This window comes from Galendromus occidentalis, unplaced genomic scaffold (assembly GCF_000255335.2).
Source record: "Galendromus occidentalis unplaced genomic scaffold, Mocc_1.1 scf7180000076336, whole genome shotgun sequence".
Classification (NCBI taxonomy): Eukaryota; Metazoa; Arthropoda; class Arachnida; order Mesostigmata; family Phytoseiidae; genus Galendromus; species Galendromus occidentalis.
Window position 1 is genome coordinate 137,967 of NW_003804325.1, and position 19,915 is coordinate 157,881.

The window sequence follows — 19,915 nt, forward strand, 5'->3', positions numbered from 1 at the left end:
ATGGTCAGCAGTTGACGACCCCTCATCTGGTTTTGCAGTCTATCTACGCTCCTGGACCGCCCGTGAAATCTGACGGGAGAAGATCTGAAAATCTGATCTTGTCATACTGCAATCTTGGTAAGGTACACGCAATTCCTTTCAACAGGGCAACAAGTCTTGGATAGTTGAGACTCGTTACCGATAGCTAGAGCAGTAACGATGGCAAGATGATCAACCGGTGCCACCCAGGGATTCTAGGTGGAAAGATTCGGACTCACAAGGTCGTCAGGGCCAGAGGCGACATTCTGGTCGCTCGGGGGGCCTAAACAATAGAATAATGTGTGACAATGAGGGCCTCAGCAGCGAGAGTAATCTCCAAACGATACCAACGCGATCCGAGCCCCCACCACCGCTCGGGGGAATTCTCGCTCTCAAGATGGAAGCAACACAGGTGCGGACGAAGATGGAATTGGAAGCAAACGTCGGACACAGGAAACCAGTAGACCGAGATGGATCCTAACGATGAGATATCGAAAAGGAGAACGGAGCCTTCCTCAGGGCTCTGATAATCTCGCTCCCCGAGGGACTCACGAAGAAAACCACCGACGCCGACGGTGGAAAAAAGGTCTCGGGATCGTGTACGTCGACTGGAGTGCGGGCCAGGGATATTATCATCGGTACGCGAACTCCCTGGAGTGGTTAGGCGTGAGGACCGAGAGTCAAGTCCTGGAGACTTTCGGACGATTGTGGGGTCATCACGCGTCTTCCCCGCGGAATCTCGAGCGGAGACTCTCGCTGGTCGGATTGGCAAATTCATGCAGTGTATTTCGAGTCAGACATTCTATGCTCAGCAATCGCCAAGGAATGCGACGACAACTCCGAGTGTCTCCTGGGTTTCGAATAATTGAGGAATCGGAGATCGAGGGGGAACCCGAACAACCTTGACAAAGTGGACCAACCAGATAGGTGGTGGTCTTGTCCTCAGAAAGTATTGCAGCAAAGAGAGGGAGCGGGGAGAGAGGGATAACGCAGAAATTCAGCTTTCCTTCAACACAATCTTATATCTCTTCATCTTTATTGGAAAAACACTTTGCATGTGTTCTCGTAGATCTGGGAAGCCAGATGATCAACATCTTCCTCCCCTTTGATAGCCGCGATCACTTCCAAAACCTGGACTATGTTTTGCGGTTCGTTTCTTCCTTTTACTTGCTTGGTTTCTTCGAAGCGTTCCTTCTTCTTCGATTCGAAAAAAGTTTTTACATGCTTGTAACTTGCGTGCGTTGGTTTTATATCACAGTAAGGACAATCTGTCTCGATCATCAATCGATCGTTGGGAATCTTCTTCACGACGTCGAGCCGTTCCTCTGTCTTCAGTGAACAGCCATTTATCCCTATGTAGAGTCCCATATCCAAATATGTGCTAGCCTGCTCCCAGCTTCCGTCGAACGAATGAACCACACCAGTGGAATAAGAGTCTCGATACTGCTTCATGAGTTTGGTGAAATCTTCCGCTGCGCTTCGACAATGCAGGAATAGTGGTTTCCGTGTAGCTTCGGCCAATCCGAACTGTGTTTCGAAATATTTTAATTGGGTCTCCTTCGGGCAGAAGTTGGTGCGATCGTAGTCCAGTCCAAATTCGCCGACGGCAACGATCTTTGATGATGACTTCGCAAGCTCAATGAGCTCGTCGAGGTACGCATGGTCTTTTTCGAAATCGTTACATCTCGTTGGATGACAACCCACGGTGGAGAATAGGTTTTCAGCTGACTTCGCGAGCTCTAGCGCGTTTCTTGAGTCCTCGAGGCTGCCGCCAGTGATAATTATTTTCTCCACACCGGTCTCTTTGGCTCTGCCCAACATAGCATTGAAGTCGCTGACGTGTTTCTGGGATCCGTGGTAGAGTCCACGGAACACGGCGTCGGTGATGTTCGCGCCTATGTCTATGAATTTCCGCATCTTCGCCCAGATCTCGAGTCTACCCGTCCTCAACGCCAGATCGATACGTTCGGCTTCGGAAAGCTGTCTAGCGCGCGTCTCGTCCGACGGAAATGCGGAATGGAAATGCTTTGGGTGCAATGCGAGGAGCGCGACGAACACGTTCAGAGCTCCGGCATGATGTTTTCAAGATTATTGCGACACGGAGGACTGTCGGAAGGGCTTGACAGCGAAACGGGAGGGTGTTCTGCTGTATTTTATCCTGCAAGGTCTGGAACGCGGAGAACTGCGCTGAATGACTTATCCTAGACTTCAAATCGTTCCAGAGCTTTGCTGTTGCAGACGAAAGTTTACGAGACGCTGTTGTCGATGATCTCTGCTTGGAAGCGTCGATGCCGCAGACCGTGCCCCCCTTTTTCAGCTTTTCCTTCGATACACCTTTGAGATCTCCCGTCAGAGCGCCGGAGCGTGGGCATTCAATTCAGGTTCTCGAACTCCCCGACCTGGGGGGGGGGTATGGCGGTCCGTATACACCGGACTTTTTGCGCCCTCGGCATTCTTCCCGGAAATTCTGCCTTGACGTGTAGGTTCGTACAACCGGCAATGTATCTCACGTGCTCCTCCGAGCGGAGCTTGAGGACGATGCAGACCCTGCGACCTCCTGATAGGGTCTATTATGGGCGGATCCGCGTGCGACAGTCGAGGCTTGGTGTTGTGACGATTTCTCCCTGAATTCCGCGCGCCCTACGCCGAGAATTTCGGTCGCGGCAGTACTGCGGTTTGTCCGCACCGTGACTTATCCTCGAAATTCCAGAGAGTCTCTGGGAAATTCTCATTCACGGCCGTTTGGTATAATCAGAGATGCCATCGCGATCGTCAAGAACGTCCACATGGTTGCGAGAGCCGTGGTTTAGTCGCGAATAAGTCGCAGGCTGCGCTTGTGAAACTTGCTCCTGGCCTAAGCAATAGCTCGTGATCAGCAGCGTGGTGTCTCGGTATGTGGAGTGGTATGTGCTTATGACCATCGCCAGGTGATCATTTTGGAGTGATTGTGATCCGCGAAGACTGGCTTACCTCGCATTGTGTGCCCGGAGAATCCTCAAAACTTGCAGGTAGGTAGATGGAAGTCCTGCGGAGGTTACGAGAATTCGGGCGAGAGACCGAGTCGTTGCCTAGTTTCGTGGGCCGACCTCATTCGAGCTTCCAGCTGTTGGCGTCGGCCCGAGCGCCCGATATACTTCTGATATTTCAATATTTGATTTCTATTGCTGTTGGGTACATGGGGTAATGCCCCATGGACTGGCCACATACTGGTAGAGTGTAAAATTGGAATCAGTGACTGGAAAATGGGCTCTGAGGAGTTACTCGGTGGAGCAGAGCATGGTACTATTGCGCCTGATTCGTGAGGGCAGCGTGCTCCACAGGGCTTTTCCTCTAGCAGATATAAATAATAATATTTGATTGATTGATGAGCATGTCGTATTGCTGGTGCTGCGAGTGCGAACCGCTTTAGCTCTCAGAGAAAGGAAAAATGGGGTTAAAACAAAAAATAAAAGTACATAACAGTGAATCGAATAATTCATTGCATGTGTGATAAATGAACCCTGAGCTCAAGCAATCATACAGAACTTGAGATTGTTATCGGCACGTCTGTGGGAGTTGGGGAGCCGACATTTGCCGCCTCAGGTCGGACAAAGCGAGCGGACGAGTGGGACAATTTCAGAGACCTTTCCATCTTTTGCTCCAGACTCTAGATATTAAGTGACACGTATTAACGTCCAGACGTATCTTAAGTGAGGTAGCGTACTGGACGAGTAGCGGGTAGGCGAGAATATTAAACGATCGATGATTATTCTCTCATTCGGTGGTTTCCGCTTTCCTTGCAAGATGATTCGACTGGCGAGAGACTTCTTTTGGGATGGTTCTCGCCAAGGCACGGCTCACGAAAAATGTCTCGACCTTCAATCCGCCGCCCCCGTTCAGTGAGGGAGCTCTCGTATTGAGTGGAGACTTGATCGATCAGCAGCGCCCTCGGCTGCGAGCCTGGGAATTCGGAGAACAAAATATCTATGTCGTTCAGTGGGGCACCCCGCTGGTCTGACAGGTTGTCTCAGGGTGTGAGTCTCCAATCAGAATCGTAAGTTATACTTCATGTACTGTGGATATTCTGATATACGGGCAGTCTCACGGGCGCAGACTACAATAGACGGCCGGGTTCTGAAGGATAGATGAGATTAAGGGGCATTCTTGAAGGTAGGAATATAGGTATGCGGGTAACAGAGGCAAAATTCTCTCGCTCCTTTGAGAGCCTACTCGGTATGTTCCACGTACTTATTTCATTGGTCAAATGCATGGAATGCCGATATGAGACACCGGACTCAATACCCTCTTTCGTGGACGGGACAAATAGACGGGCGGTCTCTTATGAACGGGCAGGTTCTGGATGGTGGTAAATAGACGGTAATGCCCATGTTCATTGTACCGTAAATCCTCCAACAGCGGCCCGCCTACAATCGTAGCCCCTCTCTATTAGAGGCCCCCTGCCTAGCTTTTGAGATAATAAAAGCACCCCTCCAAAAAAAGCCCCTCTCCGAAAGAGTTTCCGCTCCCATAGGCGCCCCTCTCTGAAAGGAGATTCCGGACAGCGGCGCCCAAGGATTTCCCCCCAGACCGGGAACATCCATACTCACTTTTCCGGAGCAAGATTTTTCTGAGAATAATTGGAGCCCCCCTCCGAAAGTAGCCCCTCTTCAATAGAAGCCGCCACCGGAGGTATTTGGAAAAAAAGAAGCCCGGGTCACTATTGGAGGGTTTACGGTATATTTTAAAAATCCCGTGTGGGGCGATCCTCTAGCCGAAACTTTTCCACTGACGGCCGCTTCAGAGATCGCTTCTCTGAATGCCTAGGGAGCAGTCTTGAGTCAATGTGTTTGGGAAAGCTTGAGTGGATCTGAAGTGCAAACTTCTCTCCTACCCCGGCTCTGTGCGCCGTTCGTCCGACAGAAGCGGTCGGAGAGCGGAGCCAGTCACAGACTTCATGACAAGCAGACGAAAGTGTGGGAGGAGAAGTCCCGACTCTTCAACAAAACATTTAGGCCCAAGCGTCGGTCCTGGCATACATCCACACCTGAGCGTCCTGACTGAGCAGCGAGACGTAGTGGTCGATTTCCGACGAATTGATCCAATCGACCAGGTGAGTTTGGCTCTAGTTGAGAACCAAGGATTCGCACAAAATGCTAACAGAAGCTCGCGGCAACTATCGTATCTTGGATTATCTTCAGTCGGAACGAAATGAAGGGAATAACTGCCTAGGTTCGGAGATTTCACATCAGTCTCCGACTTCGGCACAGGTCTCCAGAAAATCGCTCGATGATTCTTTTCGGGAACACGTCTCGAATCGCGAAATGTAGCAATTACCCGTTCTCCAGAAAGCCTTGCGAAGGGTCGTTCTTCGGAAAGTGAAATCTCCGATCTCTTTGTCCTTAGTATGCGTCATGATCTTGGTTCTTTGCTCCGTGCTTTGCGGTGTACGCCTCTGAGCGCTTCACTCGATTGTCACCATCCACGGGGACCGCGCTAATGGCCGCCGAACCCATATGAAGAACGATCGTGGGAATCGATGAATAGGGATCCAACGCAAAGCACTCTCCGGGTATACGAGCAAATATTTTCATCAAAAACTTCTTGTCTCCACTAAGGTGTAGCAGCGAGGGATTATCTACGCAATCCGCGAATAAAAACAACATGGCCAGCAAATCAGCCTCCCAACAGTCGGAAAATGGAGCGCCCCTCCCATCGACCGAGGAGCCGTCGAAGGGAGAAGTCAAAATCCCTTTGACCGAGGAGGGGCTCCCTGGGATTACCACTGTAAGTATGAGAAATCCGTTCGGCCGTACGCAGGGTCCCGGCAGCTCTCCTGAGTAATACAAGCTCGGAACCAGACTCACAAACCGGAAGGCAGTCTATCCGACATCCTGAGAGCCTCAGTCGAAAGCGAATTGCAACCTTCGCCGAGATCCAGCGTTCTCCCAGGTTAACATCTACCTTTTTGTCTCTCAACAAAGATCGTGGAATCTCTGGGAGAGTCGATAGCCCAGAAGCCGGCTTGCTACATCGTGGTGCCATTGATGGTGGCCATCACGCTCATCAAGGGTTTGCCGGAAAAACCCTTCCACGATGACAGGAACTTGGTGGCAGACGCCATCTTCTTCACTTCCTGTTGTATGATCCTGCGCTGTCTCTCCGGATTACCGAGCTTGATGACGGGTAGAGGACGGTCCCGAGTTCTCTTGGGAATCTTCGCCTGCTTCGCATCGGGAATATCTCTTCTAGTATCGCTCAGACTCATGACGTATTCCCGGGCAAGTTCTCTTCGTCAGTATGAGGAGATTATCGTCCTGGTGAACCGTAAGTGAGGATTTTTCACAAGTGCTTCTTCGAGCTCTGCGTATTTTTGATTCGAGCTCTGAATATCCTTGCATCTCTGGACCATCATCGGCTCAGACAATTTCCGGAATGGATCTGCGCAAGTCTGACGGAAATCGACAATTTTTGAGCCGAATGGGTGACGGAAGCGTGAGGAATCCTCAGAAAACGATTCGTGGCGAATGATCATACCTTCAACTTCAGACACAATCTACGATATGGTGGGGAAGATGCTGATCTTTCCCGCTGGGACCAAGATCCAATCGCAGGAGTCGTCACAAGCACTGTTCGCGGATCGTTACCGCGACTACTTCGGCTCTTATCTCCTCCTGGCGCCTTTGCTCGCCTGCAGCGTCTCGATAATGGGTGAATATGATGAGATTCATCAGGCTCTTGGCCTATGAGAGCCCCCTTTACCAAGCTCCGGTCTTGCACATAGTATTGGGTCCACGAGAAAACGGCGCGACCGCATTCTGATTCGAGGATGCGTGAAAGCTCAAATTCATTCGGATGACCTCGCTCCTCCCGTTACGAGCATGGGCAATCTGCTGTCACCCCTTTCTCGTGATATAGCACAACCTACCATTGCAGGACTCTTTTGGACTTCGCAAGCAGAGCTGTGCTATGGATGCGCGATAATTTACGCTGTGTCCTGGTTCTTCAACATCTCGATGTTCGCCGCTGGTTGCGCGATCCTACATCGCGCAGAGCGTCGGGATCACATCCGAAGGGTCTCGGCTGATCCTGGGACGCTCGAAAAGGAGGCAGACGCTGCAGACGGGACTGGAGAAGATTGGTTGACGAGATTCCTCCGGCTGTATCGAGAGAGGCTGATCGACAGAGTTTGGGTAAAAACCATCGTGATGCTGACTCTCTTCGTTTGTCTCATCATCGGACTCGTTTATGGCACGGAAGCCAAGGACGGGCCTGACATGTGAGTTCCCGATCATCTCCAGATTCCTTTTATTGCCGAGCGGGCTCATGGAGAAGATACTCCTCGTTCCATCTGCAGAGGCCCTGCTCGTGGTTAATTCCTTGCCGGATTCGGTATTTCAGGAGCGTCGCGCGCTGGTATGGCGGGAAGGTCTCGAGGACGACCTTGTTCGCCCCTAATTTGAGCGAGGATGATCCACGTAACAAGTACTCGTACCGTATAGAGCTGTTCATCAACGCCAGCATTGAGTACTGGGAGCCCGAGACGCATCAACGACTCTTGGACATGTTGGACGAAATCGAGAGTATTCCCCACGTCAGCACGCGGGGACTGACGGACTGCTGGTTCAGAGATTCGCCCCTATCGGCCGGGGTTGGAGTCCCGCCTTCAACATCATCGATCAGAGCAGACTACATAGAAGCTTTGAAGCAGAAGCTTCGAACGAGACCGTTCTCCGATGTCGTTCGCGATATTCGGTTCGATGTCAACGAGACGGAGATCGTGGCGTCGCGATGCGAAATCCACGCCAAACATGTTAGGAGCGCCGATGACGAGCGGGAGACCATACGCCACCTGAGGAGCATCGTGGCGAAATACCCAGATTTGAGCTCCAGCATCTTCACAGGTCGCCTGGCGCCCCGAGCCTTGGAAGGAGCTCTGAAACTTACATCCATGACTCTGGCATACACGATATGTTTCGCCCTTTTCACGTATTTCTCGTCCTCTCGGAAGGATCCTGATTTGAGCGCTGCTGATATCTTCTGGTGTGGCTGGTGGTTTTTCTTCTCGGTACTTTTCACTCAAATCGGAGTCATCGGCTGGTCTATGTGGTTCGGTATAGAAGTGGACCCAGTGGTGCATCTACTCTGTGTGCTCAACGATTATTTCTGCTTCCCAATGTATTGTGCTGATCTCCTCCCGAAGCGGAAGCCCTCTGAGGGAAGGCTGCATGATTCCGTCCTCTGTCTCAAAGTCCTGATCTTCGAACTTTACGCGAGCGCCTGTTTCTGTAGCTACATGTTGCTCACGACCGAAACTCCGAGCTTCGTCTGGATCTCTGCGCTGGAGACTACCACTCTGGCGATTTTGTTCACCGCGTTCAAAAACGTGTTCCTCCTCCCACTGGTTGCGGCGTCTCGTGAAAACCAAGAAAAAATCGCTGCTGAGCTCAGTTCCATCAAGTTTTGCTGAGTATCGGCGCGCAAGTCGCCAACTGGCTTGTGGAACGCGGCGACCGGCGTGGAGTGTTCCCCCAACGCCACAAAAAGAGATTCGGGGTATAGATCATGTACACTCATATGTATATAAGCATTGTATATAAACGTGAATAATGTTCGTGAAAAAATATTGTATATAAACGTTTATAATGTTCGTCAGAAATAGTGCATGTTAGTGTTCATAATGTTCGTATAAATATTGTATATCATGTACATTATAATAAACTAAGGATCTAAACGTCTGCTCTTGAAGTCCCCAATCGAGGTGTAGCAAGATAACGACTTTGACCCCTCGATAGGTCGCTCAGCTTGGCGACAAGAACCCCTCCGATGCGGGCACAATCCCTTAAGAAATCGCCTGTCGAAGATCGTTCGATTCCATGCGAGAAGTCAGAGCAAGGCGAATTTCCTCATCGGCTCCAGGCTTCGCAACGGCGGCTCTTTGTTTGATTTTCAAACCTGAGCTTTTGGACCGGCAGACTTGCACACCAAGCGCAGCAGCGCCCAATGCGAGGACTCGTTCTAGCTCCCTATACGGAAAATCCTGCGGACGCCACTGGCGTTCACTCCGGGAAGAAAACGCGACTCAATATTGTTCTCGCCCCGTGGGATGCCCCCGCTCATCAAGGCAACTGAAAGGATGCACGCCTCTTTCTGATTTCTTGGACAACTCAAATTGCCAACCTCTTCTCCCGTCCGTCGCACAGTGAGAAGATTCGTTGCCCGTTTCTCTTCCAGCGCGTCGCCTCCATTCATTATACACGAGCTTGAGAATGTAGCCTAGAGCGTGATTCCAGGAGCCCGAGTTTCCCTTGTCATCGCAGCTCGCGTCCACGTGCTGGCGCCGACGGCGTTGGCACAGGGTTATACCCCTATGAGTGAGAATATCAGTGCAATCTCAAGATTGCTCCCGAAACCAAGGCGCGAACAGAGGGTTCATTGAAGAGCCCCTGGCCGCAGCTTGAGCGCTGGCCATCGGTTTCACTTTCAAGCTCATCTCAGCTGTCGCCGTCGTCCATGTCCAGACGGGGGAAAGCGAGAGAGAAGAAACTTGTCGTCTGCTGAACAACTGTTACGCCAGACGGCTGGCAGCCTGTCGAGCAGCTGATCGCTCTTCTTTGAAAATCGTGGAGGCAACTTCAAAGGATTTGCGTCCACCCTGGCACGATCCCGCTCGCCGCACTTCGAGACCAGATTACTCGTCAGGGACGTTTCTCCGTGTCATGTGTAAGGAAATCATTCTTGCCCTGGAGGAAGACTGAGAGAGAAACCAATCGACCCCCAGCTGTCAACCACCTCGTCCCATAGACTATTTCCATAAAGAGCATTGCTCAGGTGTGCGAGACTGGAGCCACTATTCAGGCACTCACGGAGAAGTCCGGGATATGTGAATGTGTGAAGATTGCCCTGCAGAGACTCAGGAATTCCTCGTGAGCTTGTTGGACAGCGCTGCTTTTCCTCAGCCCAGGCTGCGGAAACCAACTACAGCAACACATTCGTCCTTGATCATGGAGAACCTCGTCTCACCTCTTCCCTTTGAAATCAATATCGTACAGCGGTGTGGAGATTCCATCAAGGTGGAGAACGGAGCGCCAGACGAGAATTCGGACAATGCCATCGAACTGACGGCCGCAGCCTATACGTGAGTTATTCGGACCAAATATGCGAGTTACCGCGACCCCTTCACCATGATTGAAGCGACAACCCACGGATTGGCGGTGCTATCGATTGAATTCTTTCTGCCTGAGAGCGGAATTTCGATTCTCTGGCGCTCGAACCCCTGTGTTTGAGAGTGACAAGAAGTGGGGGCGCGAATAATCGCCTCGATTGAATACTGGAAGTAGGAATTCTGGATCTTGACCCTGGTGGGATTGTTCTTCCGGGTTATGCTGGAGAAGCTTCTCGAAGCGCGATCCCTACAGGGACAATGGGGATATCTGGACCTTTGCTTAGTCTTAGGATAGACGGATAGATCTATCGGAAGAGTACCACCGCTTCTCGACTGGGATTAAGATCGATCACGGGATTGAGTAGGAATCGAATCCTCAGCAACGATTCAGTCCACACGCGCTCCAGCCTCACTAGGTCTAGGTAGCTCTTCCTAATGGGAATGAGCCCGATAGCTTCCACGGCATGCGTGGCCTGCGGGGACACTTCTCGCGAAATCAGAGGGAAACTGAGAGGCTCAGAGGATGCCGCTTGCCGCCGCTGGGATCAGAATAATGACGAAGGATCCTCTTCCCTCCTTCGACCGTAGTTCTCATCAAGGCACCAGACATCGATAATTGCCATTCCGAAAGGTCGTCAGCCCATTCGGGCCGTTTGATCTCAAACTTGTATACGGGTGTATGGCGTCAGATGGCGCCTAAAACGGAACATAAGAGGCATACCAAAGAGATTGGCAGTGAATGCGCGCCGCCCGGATTTAGAGGATCCGGGGTCATCAAAAGGCTCGAATGAGCGCCAAAAAGAGTTCCATGGAGGGTTTTCACTTGTCGAGTCGAGCTTCCTCGAAAAACTCATTGGTAATAGTATTGAAGGTTGAAAACGGGAAGGTATCAGAAATACTGAAAATGAATCTGAGAGGGGCATGAAATCGAAGCCTCGGCCTGGGAATCGAGGACGTCCGCCCCGGCCAAACAGAGGCACAGTACGTTTTTGAGGAGCGCCCATGTCGAATCGAGAATGCGCAGCGCATGGTGTTAATCTTCGTAATGGATGACCACGGCCCTAGATATTGCTTGGTCAGAGATATCGCGGATTGCTCGCCCTGGGGTCGCCGACATCCGAGCTGGCAGCCCATATGATCCGGATTCCGATTATTTCCAGGAAACTGAAGGAAATCGTTGATTCCCTCGGCGAAAGCTCCGCTAGGGTGAGTATCTGGAACTCGTTTCTCAGCTCGAAGAGCGTACGATAGCGATCGACTACACTAAGCCGTGCCTCACGGAGATTTCAAGGAGTCGGAGGCACGAAGCATGCCCGATGGACACAGGGAGCGATCGTTGCATGTGCGAGCTTGCGGGCAGACCGAGGCAAGGGCGAAGCGCACAGGGATATCCGATGCGCAGTCTCTGGTTGTGAGTTGGACAATGTCACAGAAACGATTCTTCCAGGCACAAGGATTGAAGAGTCCGATAACTTGCATGGAGAGTTTCGTGATGGCACCAACGGGCTCGGAGCAGAGGCTATACGTCGTCGCACTGAACTGGAGAAAAACTCAAGAGAGGTGAGCAATAGTAATTTGATTCCGAGACGTGGTGTATCAGCAATCAAGCCGGGGCTCACGCTCCCGGAGCAAGGCCGAAAGATGAGCCAATCTAGAGATCTGAGGACCCAACTAGGGCTCCGCTGGAGTCTACGGGGGACTGCTACGGCGATAGCCGAAATTCGAAAACACGAGGAGCCGAATATCATCGAGCCTCGCTCGAGAAGCAGGTTCACCGCTGGGGGCTGAGAACCCTTTGATTTCCATGTTCCGAAATCACCTCATTCTACGAGCGCCATACAGAGGGTAGTTTTTTTATCGATCGCTCGGAATCTCGTCGGTTTCGGTGATGAGCCGCATGATGGACGGAACCACTTGACGCCAGAAAACTCGCGCAGGCCGCGATTCGGGGGGCGTCGATCGACTGGGGTGCAAGATTCCTGTCGATGCAATGGCATCGTCCCCCTCGAATGGACTCTGCGGCGGAGCTCATCATGCTCTTCGGAGCGATTTTAGAAACAAAAGCGGGGAATCCACCCGAGGAATTCAAGAGCTCAAGCGGGGAGGCCGCTCTCGAATTTCTTTCACAATCGGGTGTGAGTCGTTTGAGAAACGAAAATAAGGGTCGAAGCGAAAGAATTTGAGGGGATGCATCGAATGCGTGCAGCCAGTAATCCGCTTAATCACTTTCCGGAACGGGGGGTTGGACTCCCTCCGCTCCGGATCATCTAGAAATGCAATTAGCTCCCACCCTTCTCTGCGAGAACGGTGGGGGTAGGCGAACGCCGCGCCTCGATTTCGAAAATTCTTCTCTCCGATCCGACTATATATTGAGCTACTGCCCGCTGTAGTCCGTCAAAGTCTGCTGCGACAGCGCGAGAAAGGTTGTGGTTCTCGTGTGGTGATCGTTCGTGGTACGTAGTCTAGGCGGGCGACGACTGCGTGTGTGTCCATCCTTTGAGTCGTGCTGCTACCACTGTTGCTGCTGGTCGGTCTTGTGTACTGGTGTGAGAAGAAGTCTGTTTGGCAGTCAGGCAGACGCCGCAAAGACATCCAAAGTTCCTGAATTTCCGTCGGGGGCTCGTTAGTTGTTCATCGTGCTCCAGATAGAGGCCGTCCTCGATCCGAAAATGGAGGAACCAACAAAGGAAACGGAACTGTTACTCGAGGATGACACCATGGCCGAAGGTGGCGAAGAGGTACGTAAAGTCCAAATCAATACTCGTATCTTCCGTAGTAGCTCTTTTTCTACCGGCCGGAATGATCAGAAAGACCGGACTCGGTTTGAGAAATCGTGGCGGATCCCAGAGGCGCGGCGACGTTGAGCACCGCTTCGCTCGAAGCGGTGAATCTCGCTGTTAACGGTGCCCTAGCCGCGGATCGCCCGTCTGAGATCTTCATGCAGGAATGTGGAACGTATGTGGCCATGCGCTCTGGTTTCTCCTGAGGTAGCCTTCTTCCGCTGGTCTGCCGGTAACGAGAACCTCCTCCGAAATGATTCGAAGCGAGCAGAGAGTAATAAGGACGCTCTTTTCTTCTTCAGGAGGACTTGGACTCACTCCGAGCTCGTGTTCGGGAGATGGCCGAAGAAGCTGAGAAGTTGAAAAAACTCCAGTCCGAAGTTGACAAGAACACGACGCAACTCAGTGAGCAGGAGAAAAAAGAAATAGATCAAAGGTAAATAGGATTGAGAGCGTGAAGCGAACGAGATCTCGATCGACGGTACGGTATCGAATCCCGATGCGCCGCGGGACGAAAGATCAGCGAATCATCCCAGGTTTTTTTCTGTTGCAGGTCAATTTATGTTGGAAATGTCGATTACGGAGCCACAGCCGAAGAACTCGAGCAGCACTTCCATGGTTGCGGTTCTGTTAACCGGGTCACAATACTTTGCGACAAGTTCTCTGGTCATCCAAAAGGCTTCGCCTACATTGAATTCGCGGACAAAGACTCCGTGGAAACGGCTATGGCCATGGATGATAGTCTGTTCCGAGGGCGTCAGATAAAAGTACTCCAAAAGAGGACCAATATGCCTGGTATCAGCACCACCAACCGACCTCCCCGAGGACGCGGGTTACGCGGTAGAGGATTTAGAGGTGGTTTCCGAGCACCAAGACGGGGTGTTTTCAGAGGTCGCGGAAGAGGCTTCTACGCTGGATATGCTCCTTATTGAGAAAGGAAAATCAAACACCAGCTCCACAGAAAAGCTGCTGTCAGAAAAGGGGGAGGAAGGAAATTCATGTAAAAGATCCGGGAAGAATCCAAGTTTACGATAACAGCAGTGTGTGTGTGTAACAATGTCTAAAGGAGTGAAAATATCCGAAAAGAATGTCCCGCGACACCCCAATAATAAAAAAAAAAGTAATAAAACACTAGAAAAAAAGAGAAAAAAAGAAGGAAAAAATATTTTCTGATAAAGAAGGAAGCGAGTGAAAATATCATGAAGAAAAAGATGAAATGGACAAAAAGGGGGTTGAAAAGAAAATCAGAGAGGTAGCATCTCGGATCGCAAGCGGACGAGCGGATCGAGTTGGCGCATGATGTCTGTGAGGCGCAGCGGAGCACATTTTGCTCGGTCAAATCATCGACAGAGCGTGTTCCGATTGGCCGGAGACTGCGTACTGAGTCACGAATCTCGTTTCGCCGACAGTCCTCAGTTCAGGAGGAACAGTTCGGATAAGATCGAGACTTCTTCTCATGATACAGATGTTTTTCTCGATCCATGAATAACTTATGAAGAAATATTCATTCCAGATCATTCCAAAAAGCGGTGGGGTTCTTGAAGGTCGGCTGGAAACACCTACTGCTACAGGATGAGGTTCAGCGGACATACGAGATGACAGTTTTGTGTGCTCTGGACTTCTACGTTCAGCAAAAGCATCGCCGGCTTGGATACGGAAAGAAGCTATTCGACTGGTTAGAGCCATGTTTTTCTACTTCTCGAGGAAGTCTGTTCGATAGGCCATCAGGAGTCTTATCGTTCCGATCCCGCTTGCTAGACTTGCTCGTGAAAACAGACTCGTCTCTAATGGCTCTCATGATTGTTTCTAGCATGCTCTTACACGAGGGCAGACGGCCGTGGGACGTACCAGTGGATAATCCGAGCTTGAGCTGTCGTCGCTTTCTACGGAAGCATTTCAATCTGTCGACGCAAATTCCTCAGATGAACAAGTTCGCAATATTCTTCGGATTCCCATTCCCGCCAGACAAGCGGAGGCGGGAACGATCAGGGAACGCGTCGGCTGAAGATTTCTACGCCTCGAAATCCTGTACTTTGAAGTTCTTCCAAGATATCGACGACCGAGACGATTTCATTTCCAAATCGTGAGTGTCGATCAGTATTTCGTACCTAGTTCCGCACTCACTCAAAGGCAGCACACAGGGGGGGGGGGGAGGGTTTTATCACGAGCCAATCTACTTTGACGCCATAAAATGGCAATGACTGACAAGCGCTGTCCTTTCCTCAGGTCGTCATGGAGGGTACTCGGGTTAGAGGCGCCTTTGCATGACATGGATGAGCTTTCACAATAGACTCCGATTAGGATGAACGCGCGCACAGATATGAGAGCTTTCACTTGATTGTGAAAGGTTTCGAAACCGGTGACTCGGGGCCGGAATCCCAGAAGGCTCCATTCCATAGGCTATGTCCCGGAAACAGTCCGCATTTCGGAGCAACTGATCCTGTAAGTATGCGCTCGAGTCGATGCATTGTACAAGTCCATCAGAAGAGATCCCTGCATTCCCCACCTTCATTGAGGAGTATGTAACGATCTCGCATCATTTGATCTTTTATTATTCCAACTGTACATCCATTCACTTATGAAATGCTGCATGCTGAGGCCATGTCGAACGATCAATAAATAAATAAACAGAGTACTAATATACTTGCGGAGAACGCCGTCTCTGTCTGCGCGTATACCTCGAAGGCGGGACGGGAGAACGACCGACAGATTGTCGTCATTTTTAGTTAACGAGTCGAAGCGTAAGTTACGTGAGTCCGGCGAGATCGGATCAGTGATGAAAATATATCGACCGAGCAGATCAAATGCGGGGACTGTGCTGAATGGGTAACTTGAGCAGGATGAACTCCTTCTTGAACTCTTCCAATGATCTGTTCGTGGCTGGGGAAGAGACACGAGAGTGCCAGTCGTAACTTACGATATAGGATGGAATGGAAGACATGGCGAAAGACTCACTTCGGACGGTCGACTCACCTGGGTTCATGAATCTCTCCGAAATCATTCGACCATACTTCTTCCATAAAATCAAGGCCAGAATGCAGTTTGTGAATATTATAGCGACCAATAGGCATCCAAGCCAGATCTGAGGGTAAGACACGACCGAGTCAGAAATGAGGACCAGTCAGCCTTGAGGTCCATAGAACTGGACTCCGTCAGTAGGAATCACCGTGGAACTCATACCTGCAGTGAGGAGAATTGAGGGAAATCATTTTGGATGATATCCCAGATGATCTCGTTGAAGGACATCTCCGCTTCCTGTGCGCAATCACAAGAAATCTGAAATTCCACCACAAGAGAAATCATGAGTCCTCTTCAATGACAAATACTCGAAATACTTGATTCGGTCCGGAGCGCCAAGAAGGTTGAGATGTCAGATGGATTCATCATCGGAAGAGTGCTAGAGATCGAGTTGTTCCCGCAGGGACAGTAAGCTCAGGATTCCTGACAGCGGAGGTCTTCGGCGCCTCGCTCCTCGAATGACCCCTGCCCTGCGAGCTCGGAATTTCGTCTCCCATGCCCTTACCTTCGCTAGAGACTCCTTCCGAACCCCTCATATTATCAGCGAGCGATACTTCTCCCGTCTCTTTGCAGACTGCCGGAGAGCTGCGGAGAGTTCATCCGATTCTGTTTTTGCTGCTCAATCGTGATTCGATTCAGACTTCGAAAGTCGGTCAGGCCGCGGCAGTGCTGTGATCGAATTCCCTGGCGCTAGAAACAGAGGCAATTCGTAATAGAGCTCCCTAAGCGGCTCCGAAATTTTGCGCGATGCGGAGTCTGCCAATCATGACTCGCCAATTGAGATTCTGCTAGCGGAATCGGCGAATTCCATTTTCCGAACCGAGAATTATGATTTCTTACTTCGCCAGAGCGCTGTCGATTTCAATGGGCGCTTTCAGGCCGAGGAGAACATTTCAATCGATTGCAGAAAAACAGCAATCAGACGTGTGAACTATTTACATGTAGTCAACTCAACTTGGACCAGTATGTTTATTTTATTATTACCCTCCTCTCCGCTAAGTCGGGTTTTCGAATCACAGCCACGGCGCGGCCGTGGCACCAATGGGGCCCTCTCGATCTCCACGAATCAGTGAGGATGCGCGGGAGCGTGCTCCGCGCAAACGAGCTGTAGTATCTGTCTCCGGTGAAGGCGACTGGAATGCACTCCAGGGGACTCAGCAGTGATGAGAGGACCGTTGCGTCGCTAGAACATTTAGTTAGCCCTGCATCAATTTCAGGCCTCGATCATCCCCTCGTCACTCGTCAGCTGATACCCCGTCATCCGGGACTTGGCCTGATTTGGCGACGGCATAACCCCAAGAAGAAATTCGTCCACATGATCCTTGATGCCGTGCGATGGGGAATAGATCTCGGTCGTCGATACTCGATACTCGGTTGCCGCATCCCGTCGGCGGCGGCCCCAGCACCCCAACGGCGCACAGCACTGACCGCCAGTCTGGTCGGGGAGAGAGCAGCTCATGACCCACACACGTACTACCGCAACGAAAATAATAATACTAGACACTGCAAGCAGCAGAAACGCGACTGTGTGGAGGAAGAGGAGTTCTCATTGACAGCGGTCCGGTCCATTGATTGCAATCGTTCCCGAAGCCTCCCACAATGAATAAACTCGATGAATTGGCATTCCAATTACGCTTCAGCTCGAAACAGCTGGAGCGCATGTCGAAGCGCTGCGAAAAAGAAGAGCGTGAGGAAAAGACCAAGATCAAAAAAGCTCTGGAGAAGGGTGAGTCACTAGCAAAGTACTCTGAACCGTCGATTTTCTTTCTCGACAGTCTCGGAGCAGTCCAGCTCCCCTCGATCGGTGTATTCAAAAGATCTCTCTCGGAAACTGCTGCAGCTGTTCGCCTAGCTTCGGGAAACTCAATAGCTGCGTTCGAATCGCTGCCTTCGACCCGTGACTGATTCCGCTTGCAATACCTCTTGCAGCAATCAGACAGCGTATGTAGAAGTGTCAGACCCCCACGGCAGCACAGTTGGTGGGGTCACGGCACCAGCTGATCGAGATTCGGCGCTTGGTCGGGATCGTTCGCGGACTCTCGGTGTACCCGAATGGATATTAGCTGAATGACTGCTCGCTCTGTTTTCAGGGAACACTGAAAATGCAAAGATCTACGCGGAGAACTCCATACGGAAACGCACCGAGGCCACGAATTTCCTACGTATGGCAGCTCGTGTCGACGGAGTCGCGTCCAGAGTCAAGAGCGCCGCGGCAATGAATCACGTCTTGAAAAACATGGGCAGCGTTGTGAAAAATCTCGATAAAGCAATCAACGCCATGGACCTCCAGAAGGTCATTATATATATATACCTCACCATAGCCCACGTGGATCCTGCCACCCACCCATCTGAAGCTCTCTCGAGGTTTATGAGAAAACACCTCACCCGAAGCCCTCGATTTGCAGGTTTCGACAATCATGGAGAAGTTCGAAGAGCAGTTCGAAAGCCTCGATGTACGATCGTCGGTCATGGAAGATACGATGGGCTCGACCACGGCGACCACAACACCGCAAGGACAAGTAGATGCACTCATCCAACAGGTTGCGGACGAGAACGGTCTGGAGTTGAAGGAGAAATTGGCTTCTGCCGCGACAGAAGTTCCAACGGATCAGGTGTCGGGTTTGAAAGTCACGACGAAGGAGGAAGACGATGCTCTGGCGAGGAGACTTGCCGCGCTACGGAACTGATCCACCCTAAGCCTCGACCGATAGACCCCCTGGGAAGTACCAAATGAATATGGAATAAATATATGTTTTGATTGTTCTTATCCTCATTTTCTGATGATTGGGGACCTTCATCGAGTCTTCAGATTCGAGGCGATGTACTATACATATGGCGAGCGGGACAAATCTCGTATGACGCTCCTGCATCATAAGTCTCAACTCGCTAGCTTTATTATGTTTTTTTATTCACAATGGCAGACCTCCGTCGGTTCGGCGAGGTTTTCCGTCGATCGTTTTGAGCCTTCAGGAGGAGATTTTTTTTTCTCCGTCGTGTTTAGTCCAGAGGTTCTCGAACGTCATCACTTTCTTGCTCTGCTCCTGGAAGGTTTCTGATGGCGGTTTTAACCACAAGGACGGCGCCACATCCAGGACACTCCCGATAACTTCCAAGCCGAAGTATTCCGGGAATCTATCTCGATCTTCGATTACATGGGCATAGCCATTCTGCTCGCCAAAATCCACCGCGAAATACGGAAGCCCCTTCGGTATGCAGGATCGGGCTCCTCCGTCAGTCAGACGTACCTGAAAAATGTCAGACCGATTCGTCTCATAGCTGTGGGACCAGGAGCGGCTCCATATTCTGGAGGTAGAGAGGTTCATCCTATGTAGCTGGGCACCGTCGATTCGAAGGACCTACCAATTTTTTGTTCATACTCCATTCGGTCTCGCACTCCTCGATCGCTTTCTTGAAATACATGGGCATCATATCCGCCGACTCCACAGGTATCGGAACGCATTGCATCACTGCATGCGATCGCTGGGAAAGCTTGACGCTCGTTTGCAGGAATATGCAATCCATTTCTTCCGCTTCGAAAATCCGGGTCAGGACCTTCCGGAGTTTCTAGAGGGGGAGGGGGGAGGGGGGGGACGAACACGCACTTAAAAACCTCTTCTGTACCAAGTTTGAGCGGGAATCCGGAGCGCAAGGATATTCTGCGCTTGATAAGGCGAATGGCATAGGCTCCCAGCATCGGTTGTAGTTGACCCAGTTCAAATCCCTCGAGCCTCATCCTGGATCGCAATAGTTACCTGCAAATCCGACCACGTATCCTCGTCCGCCTGCGTGAGCACGGGCAAGTGCTCTTTGGGTACCAGGATGCAATGGAAATCGGTCAAGGAGCTGTTTCGGGGCAGCATCAGACTGACGTTCTCTCCCGAATGGATGATGAGATGTTTGACGCACGTCGATGACTCCACACAGAACGGGCAGGATGCCACGAAGCTGTCGGCCCTTG

General features: G+C 51.1%; 5 protein-coding genes and 1 long non-coding RNA gene across 7 annotated transcripts; 3 read left to right on the forward strand and 3 right to left on the reverse strand.

Moving 5' to 3' along the window:
- Nucleotides 1-1,053: 1,053 nt before the first annotated feature.
- LOC100909339 (putative deoxyribonuclease TATDN1) lies at nucleotides 1,054-1,935 on the reverse strand. The gene has a single exon (XM_003738817.1). It carries the CDS (start codon nucleotides 1,933-1,935, stop codon nucleotides 1,054-1,056), a length of 882 nt encoding a protein of 293 aa, XP_003738865.1.
- A 7,770-nt stretch (nucleotides 1,936-9,705) lies between these two features.
- On the forward strand, nucleotides 9,706-14,070 carry Pabp2 (poly(A) binding protein nuclear 1). 2 transcript variants are annotated; one of them, XM_018641865.1, is made up of 6 exons: nucleotides 9,706-10,132; nucleotides 11,320-11,365; nucleotides 11,607-11,719; nucleotides 12,729-12,897; nucleotides 13,242-13,375; nucleotides 13,493-14,070. In XM_018641865.1, exons 4-6 carry the CDS (start codon nucleotides 12,829-12,831, stop codon nucleotides 13,869-13,871), a joined length of 582 nt encoding a protein of 193 aa, XP_018497381.1. In that variant the 5' UTR covers nucleotides 9,706-10,132; nucleotides 11,320-11,365; nucleotides 11,607-11,719; nucleotides 12,729-12,828; the 3' UTR covers nucleotides 13,872-14,070. The 2 variants fall into 2 exon arrangements, with proteins under 2 accessions (XP_018497381.1, XP_003738866.1); XM_003738818.2 differs by lacking the exons at nucleotides 9,706-10,132; nucleotides 11,320-11,365; nucleotides 11,607-11,719 and having other exon boundaries at nucleotides 12,626-12,897.
- A 168-nt stretch (nucleotides 14,071-14,238) lies between these two features.
- Nucleotides 14,239-15,519, forward strand: LOC100902620 (alpha-tubulin N-acetyltransferase 1-like). The gene is made up of 5 exons (XM_003738853.2): nucleotides 14,239-14,244; nucleotides 14,349-14,368; nucleotides 14,453-14,614; nucleotides 14,750-15,022; nucleotides 15,166-15,519. Exons 1-5 carry the CDS (start codon nucleotides 14,239-14,241, stop codon nucleotides 15,227-15,229), a joined length of 525 nt encoding a protein of 174 aa, XP_003738901.2. The 3' UTR covers nucleotides 15,230-15,519.
- Nucleotides 15,475-16,559, reverse strand: LOC100897375 (uncharacterized). Its single transcript, XR_145238.1, has 4 exons — nucleotides 16,463-16,559; nucleotides 16,120-16,215; nucleotides 15,913-16,021; nucleotides 15,475-15,819 (listed from the first exon to the last, which is right to left on the reverse strand). It is a non-coding gene; the product is annotated as an uncharacterized LOC100897375 (long non-coding RNA).
- Nucleotides 16,560-17,468: 909 nt separating this feature from the next.
- Chmp1 (charged multivesicular body protein 1) lies at nucleotides 17,469-18,722 on the forward strand. Its single transcript, XM_003738819.2, has 3 exons — nucleotides 17,469-17,683; nucleotides 18,048-18,250; nucleotides 18,363-18,722. The coding sequence occupies exons 1-3, from the start codon at nucleotides 17,557-17,559 to the stop codon at nucleotides 18,642-18,644; spliced, it is 612 nt and encodes a 203-aa protein (XP_003738867.1). The 5' UTR covers nucleotides 17,469-17,556; the 3' UTR covers nucleotides 18,645-18,722.
- A 113-nt stretch (nucleotides 18,723-18,835) lies between these two features.
- Nucleotides 18,836-19,888, reverse strand: LOC100902765 (CWF19-like protein 2). The gene is made up of 3 exons (XM_018641870.1): nucleotides 19,710-19,888; nucleotides 19,318-19,521; nucleotides 18,836-19,202 (listed from the first exon to the last, which is right to left on the reverse strand). Exons 1-3 carry the CDS (start codon nucleotides 19,815-19,817, stop codon nucleotides 18,924-18,926), a joined length of 591 nt encoding a protein of 196 aa, XP_018497386.1. The 5' UTR covers nucleotides 19,818-19,888; the 3' UTR covers nucleotides 18,836-18,923.
- Nucleotides 19,889-19,915: the final 27 nt, after the last annotated feature.